General features: G+C 40.6%; 1 protein-coding gene across 2 annotated transcripts in view; it reads left to right on the plus strand.

Moving 5' to 3' along the window:
* The window catches only part of MCM9 (minichromosome maintenance 9 homologous recombination repair factor), a 96,726-nt gene that overhangs the window by 61,572 nt on the left and 16,856 nt on the right, over window positions 1-18,298 (plus strand). For both annotated transcript variants that reach the window (XM_027551116.1, XM_027551115.1), the window contains one exon: window positions 1,399-1,573. In XM_027551116.1, coding sequence (XP_027406917.1) covers window positions 1,399-1,573 — 175 coding nt within the window. The remainder of the gene's footprint in view (window positions 1-1,398; window positions 1,574-18,298) is intronic.

Raw genomic sequence — 18,298 nt, forward strand, 5'->3', positions numbered from 1 at the left:
GTTCCTTGTTTCTCTATATTTTTGAAAGTTTTGTGTAGAATCGGTATTATTTCTTCCATAAATGTCTGGTAGGATTCACCCTGAAGTCATCTCAGCCTGTATGTTGCATCATTTTTAACTACAGAGTCAATTTTCAAAGTAGATACAGGATTTTGCAAGATATCTATTCCTTTTTAGATAAACTTTGTCATTTTATATATTTTAGAGAATGTGACTATTTCCCCTAAGTTAGAACATAGAGTTGTTCATTGTATTTTCTTATTATTAATGCCCTTAGTCTATAGTGATGTCCCCTCTTTCATTTCTGATATTTTTAACTGTGTCTTCTATTTATAACTTTTCTTCTTTTTCCTCCATCAGTCTAGCCAGAGGTTTATCAATTTTTATCAACAATAATTATTATAATTACTCACTCACTGTGTATCTTACACCTTTTAAAAATCTTTATTTATATTCTATTTGAATATCCAAGAATCTTTAAGTAAAATTTTCTGTCATCCTTTTTTTTATTGATAAGTAAACTGAGGCCTGGATAAATAATATATCCTTTTTTTTTTTGTAGATAAGTAAACTGAGACCTCAGAGATACTGCAAGTTCTAGACCACTGCAGTAAAGCAAGTCTACAGGAAGTTTTTTGGGTTCCCAATTCATATAAAAGTTATATTTATACTATAATGTAGTCTATTAGATATACAGTAGCATTACATCTAAAAAACCCATACATATTTAATTAAAAAGTACTTTATTGCTAAAACATGCAAATTGTCATCTGAGTAAGTCATAATCTTGAGTAAGTCATGATCTTTTTGCTGGTGGAGGTTCTTGTCTTGATGTTGATAGCTGCTGACTGATCAGATTGATGGTTGCTGAAGGCTGGGGCAGCTGTGCCAATGTCTTAAATAAGACAGTAACGAAGTTTGCCACACCAGTTGGCTCTTCCTTTCACCAGTGATTTTTCTGTAGCAGGCAATAATATCTGCCCACAGTAGAGCTTTGTTTAAATTGGAGTCAATCTCTCAAATCCTGCTGCTGTTTTATCAACTAAGTCTATGTAATATTCTAAATCCTTTGTTGTTCTTTCAGTAATCTTCATAGCATCTTCAGCAGTAGATTCCATCCCAAGAAACCACTCTCTTTGCTCATCATAAGAAGCAACTCTTCATAAAGTTTTATCATGAGATTGTAGCAATTCAGGCACATCTCCAGGCTCCACTTCTAATTCTAGTTTTCTTACTATTTCTACCACATCTTCAGTTACAATAGTAACAGCAAAGATCACTGATCACACATTACTATAAGAAATGTAATAATCATGAAAAAGTTTATAGGATATAAGCTTCATAGTTATAAGACATGCTTTCCAAATAAAAGCTAACACAGCTTGCTCATTTCCTTAGGTCTGACGGTAACTGCTGTAAAAGACTCAGGAGAATGGAATTTGGAGGCGGGAGCATTAGTCCTCGCAGATGCTGGCCTCTGCTGTATCGATGAATTTAATAGCCTCAAAGAGCATGACAGAACTAGTATCCACGAAGCAATGGAGCAGCAAACCATCAGTGTTGCTAAGGCTGGGTAAGTGTTTCTTTTCTCTAGAATTTATGGGAATAGTGAGATTCGTTCATATATGATTATGGGGAGATGTGAACCACATTGAACTGCAAGATGTTTGTTTGGTCCTCTAAGAGATTTATCAGTTAACCGCCACTTTAGTTTTCCCATGGAGATATGTGAAGAAGTAAAGACGAGCTGTTGACAAAAAGAAAAGGACCACTATAAATGTAAATTGACTTAATTCTTGGAGGGAACCTATGAAGAACTTTCAATGCAGCATTCAACTCATTCTCTCATTCAATAATTGTGTATCTGTCTACTCTGGGCACATACTATGTTAGGAATTTTGAAAGGTTCAAAAGAAGGGGAAGAAACTGTAATTTCTGCTTTTGATGGCATTCTCCTTATATATCCAAATGGAAGATTTATCACAGTGTATGGAAAACTAATAATGTATATTAGCATAAGATGAAATACCTGCTGTGACTCAAGGAGGCTCAGAGGCTGAGGTATGTAAGCCCCTGACTGCACGTGACCAATGAGGAGGAAAATAGGTAGGTTCAGATAGGAATCCATTTGCCCAGGCCCTGAGGTGGTTGTAAGAAACACATCTGGCTACAAAGGCTGACCATCAAGCAGACTGCCAGGTCATCCAAGCAAAGAACAGAGCCAGAACCATCTCAGCCCTGTTAGAAATGTGAGGCCAACTGACCAGGCAGATAGGGCTGGCGGAACAGTCTTCAAACAGTAGTGACTACTTGGGAGTCGAGCAGACGCTGGTGGGTAGGGATTCTGTGGAACTGATTCATGCTGCTGCTGCGTCGCTTCAGTCGTGTCCGACTCTGTGCGACCCCATAGAGGGCAGCCCACCAGGCTCCCCCGTCCCTGGGATTCTCCAGGCAAGAACACTGGAGTGGGTTGCCATTTCCTTCTCCAATGCATGAAAGTGAAAGGTGAAAGTGAAGTTGCTCAGTCGTGTCCGACTCTTAGTGACCCCATGGACTACAGCCTACCAGGCTCCTCCGTCCATGGGATTTTCCAAGCAAGAGTACTGGAGCGGGGTGCCATTGCCTTCTCCAGGAACTGATTCATATACACTCACAAAAAAGGAAAGGGGAAGGGTGGTAAGAGAAAGATATGCCCAGAAGAAAAAGATTCAAGAAAAAGCTGCTGCTGCTCCTACCACTAAGTCGCTTTAGTTGTGTCCGACTCTGTGCGACCCCAGAGATGGCAGCCCACCAGGCTCCCCCATCCGTGGGATTCTCCAGGCAAGAACACTGGAGTGGGTTGCCATTTCCTTCTCCAGTGCATGAAAGTGAAGTCGCTCAGTCGTGTCTGACTCTTCATGACCCCATGGACTGCAGCCTACCAGGCTCCTCCACCCATCGGGTTTTCCAGGCAAGAGTACTGGAGTGGGTTGCCATTGCCTTCTTCGCAAGAAAAAGCTAGGCAGAACCATTATCAGATCTATTCGCTTCATTCAATGAATGATCATTCAGAGCCTGCCATTTGCCAGGCACTGGGCTAGACACTGAGAAGTACAGAGATGAATACAACACCATCCTTGAGGTGTTCACTGTTTTGTTGGAAAAGATGGAAGAGCAGCAAAGGGATAAGTCCATAATGAAAGTGTTAGAAGATACTTTAGAAGAATTATTGTTTCTAAACTCTTTATCAGAGAAATTAGAGATACAGTTTACTAAGTGTCTTCAAGTCTACTTTCTCTTCTCATTATGTCTCTCTTTAGTTAGCATGTTTGCTGGTTGATAGAATCTGTGGTTTGTTTTGATATGCCTTTTCCAGAGGCAGTCTGGGACATTTTGAAAGATTCCTGTGGCCTGCCAGGCTCCTCTGTTCATGGAATTCTTCAGGCAAGAATACTGGAGTGGGTGGCCATTCCCTTCTCCAGGGGATCTTCCCAACCCAGGGTTTGAACCCAGGTGTCGTGCATAACAGGCAGATTCTTTACCATCTGAGCCGCCAGGGAAGCCCCAATTAACCTTTAACCATCAGGGAAAATTGGAACAAGTGCTATGAACATGTTTTTGAAAGGGAGAAAATTAGCAGTGCTCTAGGATAAGCCACAGAAAAAAATCTGTGGAAGAGAAAATGCTATATTAACTGCTACTGCCTTACCCTCTACCAAGTGTGAATTAGTATGAACTTTTTGTGCTGTCTCCATAAGTATGTTGTAAGTTCTTATAACTCAACAGTGCCCCCACAGATTGGACAGTATTGTCATAAGCAGAACTACTTCATGTACCAGAAGAGTGCTTGTCACACTATTTGTGGTGATAGACTGGTTTTATTGTTTATATTTCAGTCTGTCACAGAGCAATATTTTTATAAAATGCAATAAAATTATTTTTTAATGAAATGTAAAGGCAGAGACATATAAAAACGTAAGCCTAAATTCTTCTTGCACTTGGCCTATAGAAAGCTGTACCTCTCTGCTCCTAATGAGAAAAATCCAGATAGCCCACAAAACTCGTGACTTTCCAACAATATCTGAAAGCTGATTTATAAGGAAATCACAGGAATTCAATTCCAAAATGGGACAAGCCCCTCCTAGGAGAGCTGAGGCACGCAGACTGTTCACCTTTGACAGAGCATGAGAGAAACCGGTGGCGGCCGTAGAAGCAAATAAGAAATAGCTACAAAATTTTAAATTTCCTGAAGTCCAGGTGTGGGATAACGTATCAGTTTAGAATAACTCTGGACCCCAAGCCCAAGGGGAGTTCTCACATGTAAGCTCTTCTCCGCAGGACTCCACAGATGCTCACAGGAAAAACTGAACAGGGCAGAGACTGGAGAGACCCCCCGCTTTGCTCATCACTCATGCAGGCCTGCTTGTTCCTGGGGACTAGGCATGAAGTCCTGCTGCTTACCCAGGCACACCTCTCATACAAACCAAAGCCTTTAACTCACTGAGGCTAGGGCAACAAACCCTCATCGCCAGGGCCCCTGGAGGAGGGCTAGAAGCAGAAACTCCTTCTGCCTCAGGAGGAGTTTAGAGAGTCTTCCTTCCTTTGCTCTCAAAAGAACCGGGCAAAAAGATGCTGCTTTGGGGAGAAGGGCAGAAGCATAAGCCATCTTCTCCTAAGGGGAGGGCAGGCAGATCTCTCGGGTCCAGGATTCTTACCCGGTACAAAGCAGAGGTGTGTACCACTCGGAGGATTCTCACCCGGTACAAAGCAGAGAGGTCTGCGCCACCTGGAGGATTCTCACCCAGTACAAAGCAGAGAGGTCTGACCACTGGGAAAGGAGAGAAAGACCCCTTCTACCCAAGAAGCATCACAGATACATGTCAGGGTTCAGCTGCCACCGGTGGGACAGGCAGGAGGCCTTACCACTCTCCCGCCTGTCCCCTCCGAGAGCAGGTACACAGCGCCTGCCAAAGACCAGGAGGCCAAGAAGCAGCCTGGTCTCCAAATAAGTCTAACACCAGTAACGAGCAATAGCAGTCTGCCACTGGGAAGGTGCTCGTCCCCAGTGAGGAAGTGAGGAAAGAGACCCCTCTGGTGCAGATGTGCAGTGACTCCTGGAAGCTGAAAGCAGAGCAGAAACTCAGAGAATAATCTTCCAGCTTTGCACCACAACCTCCACAGTAAGCGGAGTAATTACTGCAGTAATTCAACACCAAAAGAATTGGAAGTCTGTGGTGCACTGAGGGTAAAGATCGTAACTGCAGTGCCAGTGCTCAGACCAGCTGTGCCAGCCTTAAACTATACATGAAGTGGTGTGGTATTATTCAAGCGTGGACCATAATCAATTAAAGACATAAACACTGGAGCAACCACTAGAAAGTAAAAGAGATAAAAACTAAAACTAATAAGTGAGTTGTAGAGATGAAATGACATAAATAATTCAACAGAAGACAGGGGGAGAAGAAAAAGGGAACCAAGAATAGATGAGACAAAGTGAATTAGCAAGATGATAGATTTATTTATTTGTTTACTTGGATTGCACCAAAATTTTTAACTTCTGAGTATGAAAGGATGCAACAGAGTGAAAAGTTAACATGTTGAGTTGGAGAAAATATTTGCAAATCTGAAAAGGAGTTAATAACCAGAATATATAAAGAATTCCTACAACTCAGCAGCACAAACCAATCAAGTTAAAAACTGGACAAAGGACTTGAATACACATTTATCCAAAGATGATTTATACATGGCCAGCAAGCACATGAAAAGATGCTCAGCACCACTAATCATTAGGAAAATGCAAGTCAAACACAATGAAAAATATCACTGTACAAATGTTCTCATGGCGATCATAAAAACACAAAAACACAGAAAGAGCAAGTGTTAGTGAGGGTGGGGAGCAATTGGAACCCTTGTAGATTATGTAAATATGAAATACAGAATGGTGTAGCTACTATGGAAAATGGTTTTGTGATTCATTTTCAATTTTGCAAGGTAAAATTCCAGAGACTGGTCACACAACAGTGTGAATGTATTTAACACTATTGAATGTACTCTTAGAAATGGTTAAGATGGTGAATTTTATGATATGCATTTTTTACCACAATAAAATGTAATATACAAATTTGAAAAAGCATAACCCATTCACATTGTTATACTACCCTTTATGTACTTTTAAAAAAGTTTTCTAGCCAATATCGTCAAGGTCAGGGTGAGAAGACACCTAAAACTGTCCAAAATTACTTTCCTTCGTTTGTATATAAAGGTGCTCACAGAGCACCTTGTGTTTATGAGCTCAGTTGAGTCTCCAAAATAGTTTCAGAATTATTACACCAACTCCATTGTCAATAACACCAACCACAAAGAAAGTAAGTAATATTCAGGCCTTCTTTGTGGTCTTTTTGAGTTTAGAATATATTCCACTATAGTTATATATGATCAGGGTACATGTTCAAAAGTTAGTAGAGTTCTTTTCTTTGTGTGGTCATATTACTGATTTGATACACAGTTAGGAAACATGTTTTTAAACCTATGTTTGCGTTCACTTTTAGAGTTTGCCTGTCATTCTTTTCGGTTTAATTTTGTTTTCTGAATTTGTAAAATATATTTCAAAAATCAAAACTATTATATCAGGGAACTCCCTGGTGGTCCAGTGGCTAGAACTCGGTGCTTCCATAACATGAGGAATGGATTCAATCCCTGGTCGGGGAACTAAGACCCAACATGCCTTGAGATGCAGTCAAAAGCAAAACTTTTATATCAAAGAGGTTACACTCATATCCCTACCTCTTCCATTCTGTTTTCTCCTGTCCCTTCAGATCAGATCAGATCAGTCGCTCAGTCGTGTCTGACTCTTTGCAACCCCATGAATCGCAGCACGCCAGGCCTCCCTGTCCATCACAAACTCCCGGAGTTCACTGAGACTCATGTCCATTGAGTTAGTGATGCCATCCAGCCATCTCATCCTCTGTCGTCCCCTTCTCCTCCTGCCCCCAATCCCTCCCAGCATCACAGTCTTTTCCAATGAGTCAACTCTTCGCATGAGGTGGCCAAAGTACTGGAGTTTCAGCTTTAGCATCACTCCTTCCAAAGAAATCCCAGGGCTGATCTCCTTCAGAATGGACTGGTTGGATCTCCTTGCAGAAGTCTCAAGAGTCTTCTCCAACACCACAGTTCAAAAGCATCAATTCTTCGGCACTCAGCCTTCTTCACAGTCCAACTCTCACATCCATACATGACCACAGGAAAAACCATACCTTGACTAGACGAACCTTTGTTGGCAAAGTAATATCTCTGCTTTTCAATATGCTATCTAGGTTGGTCATAACTTTCCTTCCAAGGAGTAAGCGTCTTTTAATTTCATAGCTGCAGTCACCATCTGTAGTGATTTTGGAGCCTAGAAAAATAAAGTCTGACACTGTTTCCCCATCTATTTCCCATGAAGTGGTGGAACCGGATGCCATGATCTTCGTTTTCTGAATGTTGAGCTTTAAGCCAACTTTTTCACTCTCCACTTTCACTTTCATCAAGAGGCTTTTGAGTTCCTCTTCACTTTCTGCCATAAGGGTGGTGTCATCTGCATATCTGAGGTTATTGATATTTCTCCTGGCAATAAACCTTTTTCACTGATTTCTGATTTAACATATTTTTTTTTTGCAGAACTAAGCAAAGACATGTCTCTGTACACATGCATATCTCCCCTCTTCTTATGCAAAACATGTCATAATATAAATGCTCTTTGGCACTGCTTTAGTGATAATTATTACATGTAGTGTCCTTATTATCATCTCTTTCATATTTTTTAAGAAATTCTGCAATTTTATTTTATACATCCCCTTTCTCACAAGATTTGTTTTAAACAGTTTTTAACCTCCAGGTAGAAGGATCTTTGGAAAATTACTGGTGTTTTGATGGTGCTATTAATTTCTGGTTTCATTGCATTCTGGTCAGAGAGTGCTATTTGTGTTATTTCAACTTTAAGGAACTTCCTGAGGCTTTTCTCTCTGTGGCCTGACACTAGGAGAGTTTCATGACTGGCCCATCTGTGCTTGAGAAGTTGTATTCTCTATTATCAGGATATAATACACAGAAACACACATTTAAACTGTACCTTATAAGATCTCCTATATCTGTACTTAATCTTTTGTCTGCTTGATGTGTCTTAGGCTGAAAGTGGTTTGTTAAAGTCTCTTGCTATAACTGTATGTCTGTTGTTTTCTCTTTGCATTTCTCACATCAGAAACTTTGAATAACATTCTGCTTTATCAAGGTAGTTGCTTTAGCTTTGCACTTTGTGTTAATACTATGTGGTCTGAATTTTACCTTGCTTTATATCAAGATCGCAACTCCTGATTTCATATTATTTACATTTGCCTAATATATCTTTGCTTCTTCCTTTATGTTTAGCCTTTTGATTGTAATTTGTTCTCTTGTATACACCATAAAGTTGGTTTCACTTTATTTTGTTTTGCTTTGTTTTACAAGTAACCTGGAAGTCTTTTTCTTTTAATATATGAGTTAAGTACATATACATTTATTGGTATTAGCAATATTCTTGATGTCAAGTACTTCATTTTTTTTAAAAACTTGCTATGTTTCTCTTTTTTTATTTGTTTGACATTTAGGAAGGTTTGTATTTTGTTATACATTAGGGGTTGGCAAATTTTTTGTGTAAAGGTCCAGATACCTATTTTAGGCTTTTGTGGGCTATATTGTCTCTGGTCTCTCTTACTCACCTCTGCTAATGCAGACAATATGACTGCATCAATATGTCTATAATGTATACAGAATAAAGAAGCCATAGACAGCATGTATATGAATGGGAATAGCTGTTTTCCTAAAATTTTACTTACAAAAATAAATGGAGACCTAGATTTGACCTGCTCGCTGTAATTTGACACCACGTGTAGCTGACAACACCTATTGTAGGACTTAGCTTAAATACTTTTTATAATACCTGCATCCCCTTTGTCTTCCCTTGGGAGCTTTAAATAATAGCCTTTAACTGTACTTCATTACCCATGTGATAACCACTGAGTGTGTTCTACTATCCCTTTTCCCCCTTCTCTTTACTATTACAAAATGATTATATTCTTTATACTTTGTCAGGACAAATAACACTTGTATTTATATACTCTTCTATTTTTATGCCTTCGTTTTTCTCTTAGACCTAAAATTAAATATATTGAAGACTCACCATCAGTCCTTTTCCCAGAGTAGCACCATCGTCTCTTGGTTGAATGAAGCTCTCCTCAAACAGGTTCCTTGGGAAGAGTTCCTGAGTTCTGTACTGACTTTGTGCATATTTAAAACTATTTTTCATAGGTTTGATACTTGAAAAACAACATGACTGGATATAAAAATGTAGCCTTACACTTTCTTTCCTATAGTCTTGCTTTGCATGTTGTATTGACAAGTCGAGTGCCATTCTGATATCCTTTACTTTGTAGGCAATTTGATATTCTTGCGTGAAGGCCCAGAAGGATTTTTCGTCTTTGTGGTTTAAGCATAATACTTTTACTAGGCTATATCTCAGTTGATTATTCTTGGTCATTTTTTTTAGATGTTAGTGAAATGTAAAGGCTCTTTGAAATGTAAAAGGCTTCATTTCTTTTTGGAAATTTTTCTTGAATTATAGTCTCACATATTCTGTTCTTTGTTTTTTATTTTTCAGAAATCTTAATTACATGTGTTAGGTCTTTTTTGCCTAGATTCTATAGCAACCAGTGTTTTTCTTAGACTTTTTAGCTCTTTTGTATTTCATTTTTATTGCCTTGGCATTTTTATTCCTCCCCTTAGCGCCCGTTTTTATACTTTCATTCCTGTCTGTCCTCTCTTTGGCACCCTAGATTTAAATGTTTGTTTCTAAAATTACTGTCTCCCTCTCTTCACCCATTTTTTTCCCTGAGTCACTCTGGATAGTCATCTTCCTCTTTCTTATATTTTTCTGTTCTGAGTTTTTGATTTCTGATTTGGAATGATTTTTCATATGTACAAATGTTTGTTTAGGAACGTTTAAGTGAGGATATTAAATACAGATTTCTTCTGTTCTGTGGATTTTTCAAGGGAATGGTGGGATGGACTTTTATCAACTAAGGTATTTTGATTTTTGTGATACTCTTATGTAAATAACACTAGGACCACAGCCTTGTCTAACTCAATGAAACTAAGCCATGCCCGTGGGGCAACCTAAGACAGGTGGGTCATGGTGGAGAGATTTGACAGAATGTGGTCCACTGGAGAAGGGAATGCCAAACCATTTCAGTATTCTTGCCTTGAGAACCCCATGAACAGTATGAAAAGGCAAAATGATAGGATACTGAAAGAGAAACTCCCCAGGTCAGTAGGTGCCCAATATGCTACTGGAGATCAGTGGAGACATAACTCCAGAAAGAATGAAGGGATGGAGCCAAAGCAAAAAGAATACCCAGCTGTGGATGTGACTGGTGATAGAAGCAAGGTCCGATGCTATAAAGAGCAATGTTGCATAGGAATCTGGAATGTCAGGTCCATGAATCAAGGCAAATTGGAAGTGGTCAAACAAGAGATGGCAAGAGTGAATGTCGACATTCTAGGAATCAGCGAACTCAAATGGACCAGAATGGGTGAATTTAACTCAGATGACCATTATATCTACTACTGCGGGCAGGAATCCCTCAGAAGAAATGGAGTGGCCATCATGGTCAACAAAAGAATCCGAAATGCAGGACTTGGATGCAATCTCAAAAACAACAGAATGATCTCTGTTCATTTCCGAGGCAAACCATTCAGTATCACAGTAATCCAAGTCTATGCCCCAACCAGTAATGCTGAAGAAGCTGAAGTTGAATGGTTCTATGAAGACCTACAAGACCTTTCAGAACTAACACCCAAAAAAGATGTCCTTTTCATTATAGGGGAGTGGAATGCAAAAGTAGGAATTCAAGAAACACCTGGAGTAACAGGCAAATTTGGCCTTGGAATACAGAATGAAGCAGGGCAAAGACTGATAGACTTTTGCCAAGAAAATGCACTGGTCATAGCAAACACCTTGTTCCAACAACACAAGAGAAGACTCTATACATGGACATCACCAGATGGTCAACACCGAAATCAGATTGATTATATTCTTTGCAGCCAAAGATGGAAAAGCTCTATACAGTCAGCAAAAACAAGACCAGGAGCTGACTGTGGCTCAGACCATGAACTCCTTATTGCCAAATTCAGACTTAAATTGAAGAAAGTAGGGAAAACCACTAGACCATTCAGGTATGACCTAAATCAAATCCCTTACGATTATACAGTGGAAGTGAGAAATAGATTTAAGGGCCTAGATCTGATAGAGTGCCTGATGAACTGTGGAATGAGGTTCGTGACATTGTGCAGGAGACAGGGATCAAGACCATTCCCATAGAAAAGAAATGCAAAAAAGCAAAATGGCTGTCTGGGGAGGCCTTACAAATAGCTGTGAAAAGAAAAGAAGTGAAAAGCAAAGGAGAAAAGGAAAGATATAAACATCTGAATGCAGAGTTCCAAAGAATAGCAAGAAGAGATAAGAAAGCCTTCTTCAGCGATCAATGCAAAGAAATAGAGGAAAACAACAGAATGGGAAAGACTAGGGATCTCTTCAAGAAAATCAGAGATACCAAAGGAACATTTTATGCAAAGATGAGCTCGATAAAGGACAGAAATGGTATGGACCTAACAGAAGCAGAAGATATTAAGAAGAGATGGCAAGAATACACAGAAGAGCTGTACAAAAAAGATCTTCACGACCCAGATAATCACGATGGTGTGATCACTGACCTAGAGCCAGACATCCTGGAATGTGAAGTCAAGTGGGCCTTAGAAAGCATCACTACGAACAAAGCTAGTGGAGGTGATGGAATTCCAGTTGAGCTATTCCAAATCCTGAAAGATGATGCTGTGAAAGTGCTGCACTCAAAATGCCAGCAAATTTGGAAAATTCAGCAGTGGCCACAGGACTGGAAAAGGTCAGTTTTCATTCCAATCCCAAAGAAAGGCAATGCCAAAGAATGCTCAAACTACCACACAATTGCACTCATCTCACACGCTAGTAAAGTAATGCTCAAAATTCTCCAAGCCAGGCTTCAGCAATATGTGAACCGTGAACTTCCTGATGTTCAAGCTGGTCTTAGAAAAGGCAGAGGATCCAGAGATCAAATTGCCAACATCTGCTGGATCATGGAAAAAGCAAGAGAGTTCCAGAAAAACATCTATTTCTGCTTTATTGACTATGCCAAAGCCTTTGACTGTGTGGATCACAGTCAACTGTGGAAAATTCTGAAAGAGATGGGAAGACCAGACCACCTGATCTGCCTCTTGAGAAATTTGTATGCAGGTCAGGAAGCAACAGTTAGAACTGGACATGGAACAACAGACTGGTTCCAAATAGGAAAAGGAGTTCGTCAAGGCTTTATATAGTCACCCTGCTTATTTAACCTATATGCAGAGTACATCATGAGAAACGCTGGACTGGAAGAAGCACAAGCTGGAATCAAGATTGCCAGGAGAAATATCAATCACCTCAGATATGCAGATGACACCACCCTTATGGCAGAAAGTGAAGAGGAACTCAAAAGCCTCTTGCTGAAAGTGAAAGTGGAGAGTGAAAAAGTTGGCTTAAAGCTCAACATTCAGAAAATGAAGATCATGGCATCCGGTCCCACCACTTCATGGGAAATAGATGGGTTAACGGTGGAAACAGTGTCAGACTTTATTTTTCTGGGCTCCAAAATCACTGCAGATGGTGACTGCAGCCATGAAATTAAAAGACACTTACTCCTTGGAAGGAAAGTTATGACCAACCTAGATAGCATATTGAAAAGCAGAGACGTTACTTTGCCAACAAAGGTTCGTCTAGTCAAGGCTATGGTTTTTCCTGTGGTCATGTATGGATGTGAGAGTTGGACTGTGAAGAAGGCTGAGTGCCGAAGAATTGATGCTTTTGAACTGTGGTGTTGGAGAAGACTCTTGAGACTTCTGCAAGGAGATCCAACCAGTCCATTCTGAAGGAGATCAGCCCTGGGATTTCTTTGGAAGGAATGATGCTAAAGCTGAAACTCCAGTACTTTGGCCACCTCATGCGAAGAGTTGACTCATTGGAAAAGACTGTGATGCTGGGAGGGATTGGGGGCAGGAGGAGAAGGGGACGACAGAGGATGAGATGGCTGGATGGCATCACGGACTCAATGGATGTGGGTCTGGGTGAACTCCGGGAGATGGTGATGGACAGGGAGGCCTGGCATGCTGTGATTCATGGGGTTGCAAAGAGTTGGACGCGACTGAGCAACTGATCTGATCTAATCTGATATAAATATTACTCCAATTCACTAAAACATGTCTCATCTTTTCCTGAATCATTTGTAGTAGTTACTCTATTAAGGTGGTAGTCAGAGGTTTGGATGGTATAGCAGTTTTTAGTTCAGAGTAACCTCAGGTCAGTCCATTTTACTTAATGGAGTTTTTTCCCTAAGGTTTACAAGGGGCGATGTGTGTAGGTTGATGTGTCTTCTGATTTTGTTTCTCACTTGTGTTGTAGGATCTTTAATATCTATAGCTTGTCTCCTTCAAGACTCCAAGGGATTCCTGTCCCTCACATCTCCTCCAGGCCTGCTTCCTCTGGTCCCAGGAACTTTCAGGGTCCTCTGTCTGTTCCCTAGGAGCCACTGCTTTGATGACACCTGAAGCCCTGTTCTCAGTATTCCCCACTCATGGGGCTCCCTTTTTGTGAGGATGGTTTTATCTGTGTTCGTCCATCATGAGGATCCCACTGCCCTCTCCCCCTTTTCATTCAGTCTCCACTGATCTTCCTACTTCATTGTGGGCTCTGGATTAGCTTTGCTGGTTTCTAACGTCTTTTCGGGCCTCCCTTGTGGCTCAGACGGTAAAGCATCTGCCTACAATGTGGGAAACCCGGGTTCGATCCCTGGGTCAAGAAGTTCCCCTGGAGAACGAAATGGCTACCCACTCCAGTATTCTTGCCTGGAAAATCCCATGGATGGAAGAGCCTGGTAGGCTACAGTCCATGGGGTCGCAAAGAGTCAGACATGACTGAGCGACTTCATAAATTCATAAATAATGTCCGTGTACGTGGAGGTTGAAGTTTGTAGTATTCTCTCCCTTAGCTAGCTTTCAGGGCTTTTGGGTTTTGTGTATCTTATTTGCTAATTATTTATCAATAAGGTCTACTTTCTCTGTCTTTGATTTATTTGTGTGTTTGTGCATTTTTTAGGCTTCTCCACCTCTCTAGTAGTTTGGCTTTCCCTCTTATGTCCATTTCAAACGGACCTCAAGAGAGGCTCAGTTAGGCTCAGTTATCATCCCTATCAGAAGCTTTGGGCAAGACCAGCTCAGAGGCCTCTGGCCAGTTTATTGCTTGACTACTGTTGGGTCAGGTCTCAATATCTGGTCCAGCCAGTGGTCCATGTATGGCCATTTCTGTAGAAGGGATTGTGGAGTTATGTGCTTGGTGGGCATTCCAGTGCTTAGCCTGTCCAGGACTGTAATGAGGACAGAAGAATCACTTAAGAAAGATACCAAAAAACAAGTCATGCATCAGTTGTAAGTACTAGTAGATTTGTTGGTGCTAGGAAACAATAGCTTAGACAGGCAGCCAGAGTAGCCTGGTGAATCAATCTAAATAGGTTGTCGCTCAGCTGTTCAGTTGTGTCCAACTCTTTGTGACCCCATGGAGTGTAGCACACCAGGTTTCCCTGCCTTTCACCATCTCCCAGAGTTTGCTCAAACACATGTCCATTGAGTCACTGATGCCATTCAACCATCTCATCCACTGTCATCCACTTCTCCTCCTGCCTTCAATCTTTCCTACCATCAGAGTCTTTTTCAATGAGTTGGCTCTTCACATCAGGTGGCCCAAATATTGGAGCTTCGGCTTCAGCATCAGTCCTTCCATTGAATATTCAGGACTGATTTCCTTTAGGACGGACTGGTTTGATTTCAGGGAGTCTCAAGAGTCTTCTCCAACACCACAGTTTTAAGCATCAATTCTTAGGCACTCAGCCTTCTTTATGGTCCAGCTCTCACATCTGTACATGACTACTGGAAAGACCATAGTTTTGACTATATGGACCAAAGTTTATTTTGGCAAAGTAATGTCTCTGCTTTTTAATACACTGTATAAGTTTGTCATAGCTTTTCTTCCAAGGAGCAAGGATCTTTTAATTTCATAGCTGCAGTCACCGTCTGCAGTGATTATGGAGCCCAAGAAAATAATCTCTCACTGTTTCCATTGTTTCCCCATCTATTTGCCATGAAGTGATGGGACCAGATGCCACAATCTTAGGTTTTTGAATGCTGAGTTTTATGTGAGCTTTTTTACTCTCCTCTTTCACCTTCATCAAGAACTTTTTAGTTCCTTTTTGTTTTCTGCCATAAAGGTGGTGTCATCTGCATATCTGAGGTTATTGATATGTCTCCTGGCAATCTTGATTCCAGTCCTGATTTGTGCTTCATCCAACCTGGCATTTCACATGATGTATTCTGTAAACAAGTTAAATAAGCAGGGTGACAATATACACCCTTGACGTATTCCTTTCCCAATTTTGAATAAGTCTCTCGTTCCATGCCTAGTTCTGTTGCTTTTTGACCTGCATACTGGTCTCTCAGGAGGCAGGTAAGGTGGTCTGATATTCCCATCTCTTTCAGAATTTTCCACAGTTTGTTGTGATCCACAAAGTCAAAGGCTTTAGTGTAGTCAATGAAGCAGAAGTAGATGTTTTTCTGGAATTCTCTTGTTTTTTTCTGTGATTCAGTGGATGTTGGCAATTTGATCTCTGGTTCCTCTGCCTTTTCTAAATCCAGCTTATACATCTGGAAGTTCTTGGTTCACGTACTGTTTAAGCCTAGCCTGAAGGATTTTGAGTGTTACCTTCTAGCATGTGAAATGAGTACAGTTGTACAGTAGTTTGAACATTCTTTGGCATTGCCCTTCTTTGGGATTGGAATGAAAACTGACCTTTTCAAGTCCTGTGGCCACTGCTGAGTTTTCTAAATTTGCTGGCATATTAAGTGCAGCACTTTCACAGCTTCATCTTTTAGGGTTTGAAATAACTCACCTGGAATTCTATCATCTCTACTAGCTTTGTTCATAGTGATGCTTCCTAAGACCCATTTGACTTTGCACTCCAGGATGTCTGGGTGATCACACCATTATGGTTATCCAGGTCATCTTTTTTGTATAGATCTAAATAGGAGGTGGCTTTTCTTGAGAAAAGTCTTGAACTCAGAGGATTTCAAAGAGATGGACAAAAAGAATAGCAGGGTTTTAAAAGACATTACTTAGTCACAAGTACCTAGTGAGTTGTAAACTCTTGGTCAAACTCTGTATTTTGTAGAGTGAGTGAGTGAAGTCACTCAGTCGTGTCCAACTCTTTGCGACTCTGTGGACTGTAGCCTACCAGGCTTCTCCATCCATGGGATTCTCCAGGCAAGAATTCTGGAGTGGGTTACCATTTCCTTCTCCAGGGGATCTTCCCGACCCAGGGATTGAACCCAGGTCTCCTGCTTTGGAGGCAGACGCTTTAACCTCTGGGCCACCAGGGAAGCCCGGATGTATTTTGTAGAAGTTCTTATAATTTCTCCCCAGATCATAGTTACCACCAATTATGTGATCTTTCTTCCTCATTCAAGTTGTCCTTGTAGTTGTTTTTTTTTTTTCAACTTTTATTTTGACATCACTGTAATAGCTGTTATATCACTTAATATGCCACATGTTGGCTTTGCGCTTGGGCTGGTGGTTAAGTGTGCCCTCTGTCACCACGGTCCATCTGTCATCTCCTTGGTGGTAGGAATAAAGGAAAACACTCTTCAAGTTCCACTTTAGCATTTGTGTTCATTTTTCATAGCACTGGCTCTGGGTCACTCAAAGACTTATGAAAAAGTTGGAGATTCCTTAAAAAACTGGAAATAGAACTGCCTTATGATCCAGCAATCCCACTGCTGGGCATCCACACTGAGGAAACCAGAACTGAAAGAGACACGTGTACCCCAGTGTTTATCGCAGCACTGTTTGCAATAGCCAGGACATGAAAGCAACCTAGATGTCCATCAGCAGATGAATGGATAAGAAAGCTGTGGTACATATACACAATGGAGTATTACTCAGCCATTAAAAAGAATACATTTGAATCAGTTCTAATGAGGTGGATGAAACTGGAGCCTATTATACAGAGTGAAGTAAGCCAGAAAGAAAAACACCAAGACAGTATACTAATGCATATATATGGAATTTAGAAAGATGGTAACAATAACCCTGTATACGAGACAGCAAAAGAGACACTGATGTATAGAACAGTCTTTTGGACTCTGTGGGAGAGGGAGAGGGTAGGATGATTTGGGAGAATAGCATTGAAGTATGTATAATATCATATATGAAACGAGTCGCCAGTCCAGGTTTGATGCATGATACTGGATGCTTGGGGCTGGTGCACTGGGACAACCCAGAGGGAGGGTATGGGGAGGGGGGAGGGAGGAGGGAGGAGGGTTCAGGATGGGGAACACGTGTATACCTGTGGCAGATTCATTTTGATATATGGCAAAACCAATACAATATTGTAAAGTTAAAAAATAAAATCAAGATGACAAATAAATAAATAAAAACTGACACTAAAAAAAAAAAAGTTGGATCATCCTCCAATAGTAGCTCATCTAATTTTTTGGCCAGAAGTTTTCAGAGCCTTAAGTTCACTCTCCCTCATCAGAAGCCCATTAATCTTCCTGATAGAAGGTATACAGTTAATTGCCAAGTGTGAACCTTTTCAGAAAATGTGTCTAAACACATAAAGCATGTCCAGTTATTCATCAGTAAGCAGGTAAGATGAGTTAAGTATGAAAAGGAAGTACTTAATCATGTATTCAACTAAAATAAAATAAGAATACTCTGAATATTACTCTTGAAACACCTTACTACTCTCCAGCTCAAACACTTTTCATCCTCTGGTTTTTGTCCCCTAGTGTAGGAGTCCTCACTGAGCCATCATCATCCAGATGTTCTGGGCCCATTCTCTGGGACCAGGCCAAGATGTTCTCTGAGATATTTGATACTTTGCTATATCCTTTTTGGGAACTCTTGGATGGGTCTGCTTTTGTTTTCTCTCTGTCATTGTCTCTCTCATGTCTTAAGTGACTAAAGTCTGATTGACTTGTGAAGGAATTTCTATTCAAATTTTAATCTCTCTTAAGGGTATTTTGAACCTCAGAATCAGAATGTCTAGCTCCCTGCCAAGGCTGCAGGGAATCTCGCAAATGTATGTGGTGTGTGTGTGTGTGTGTGTGTGTGTGTGTGACTTTATATACACTGCAC

Source organism: Bos indicus x Bos taurus, chromosome 9 (genome assembly GCF_003369695.1).
Source record: "Bos indicus x Bos taurus breed Angus x Brahman F1 hybrid chromosome 9, Bos_hybrid_MaternalHap_v2.0, whole genome shotgun sequence".
Lineage (NCBI taxonomy): Eukaryota > Metazoa > Chordata > Mammalia > Artiodactyla > Bovidae > Bos > Bos indicus x Bos taurus.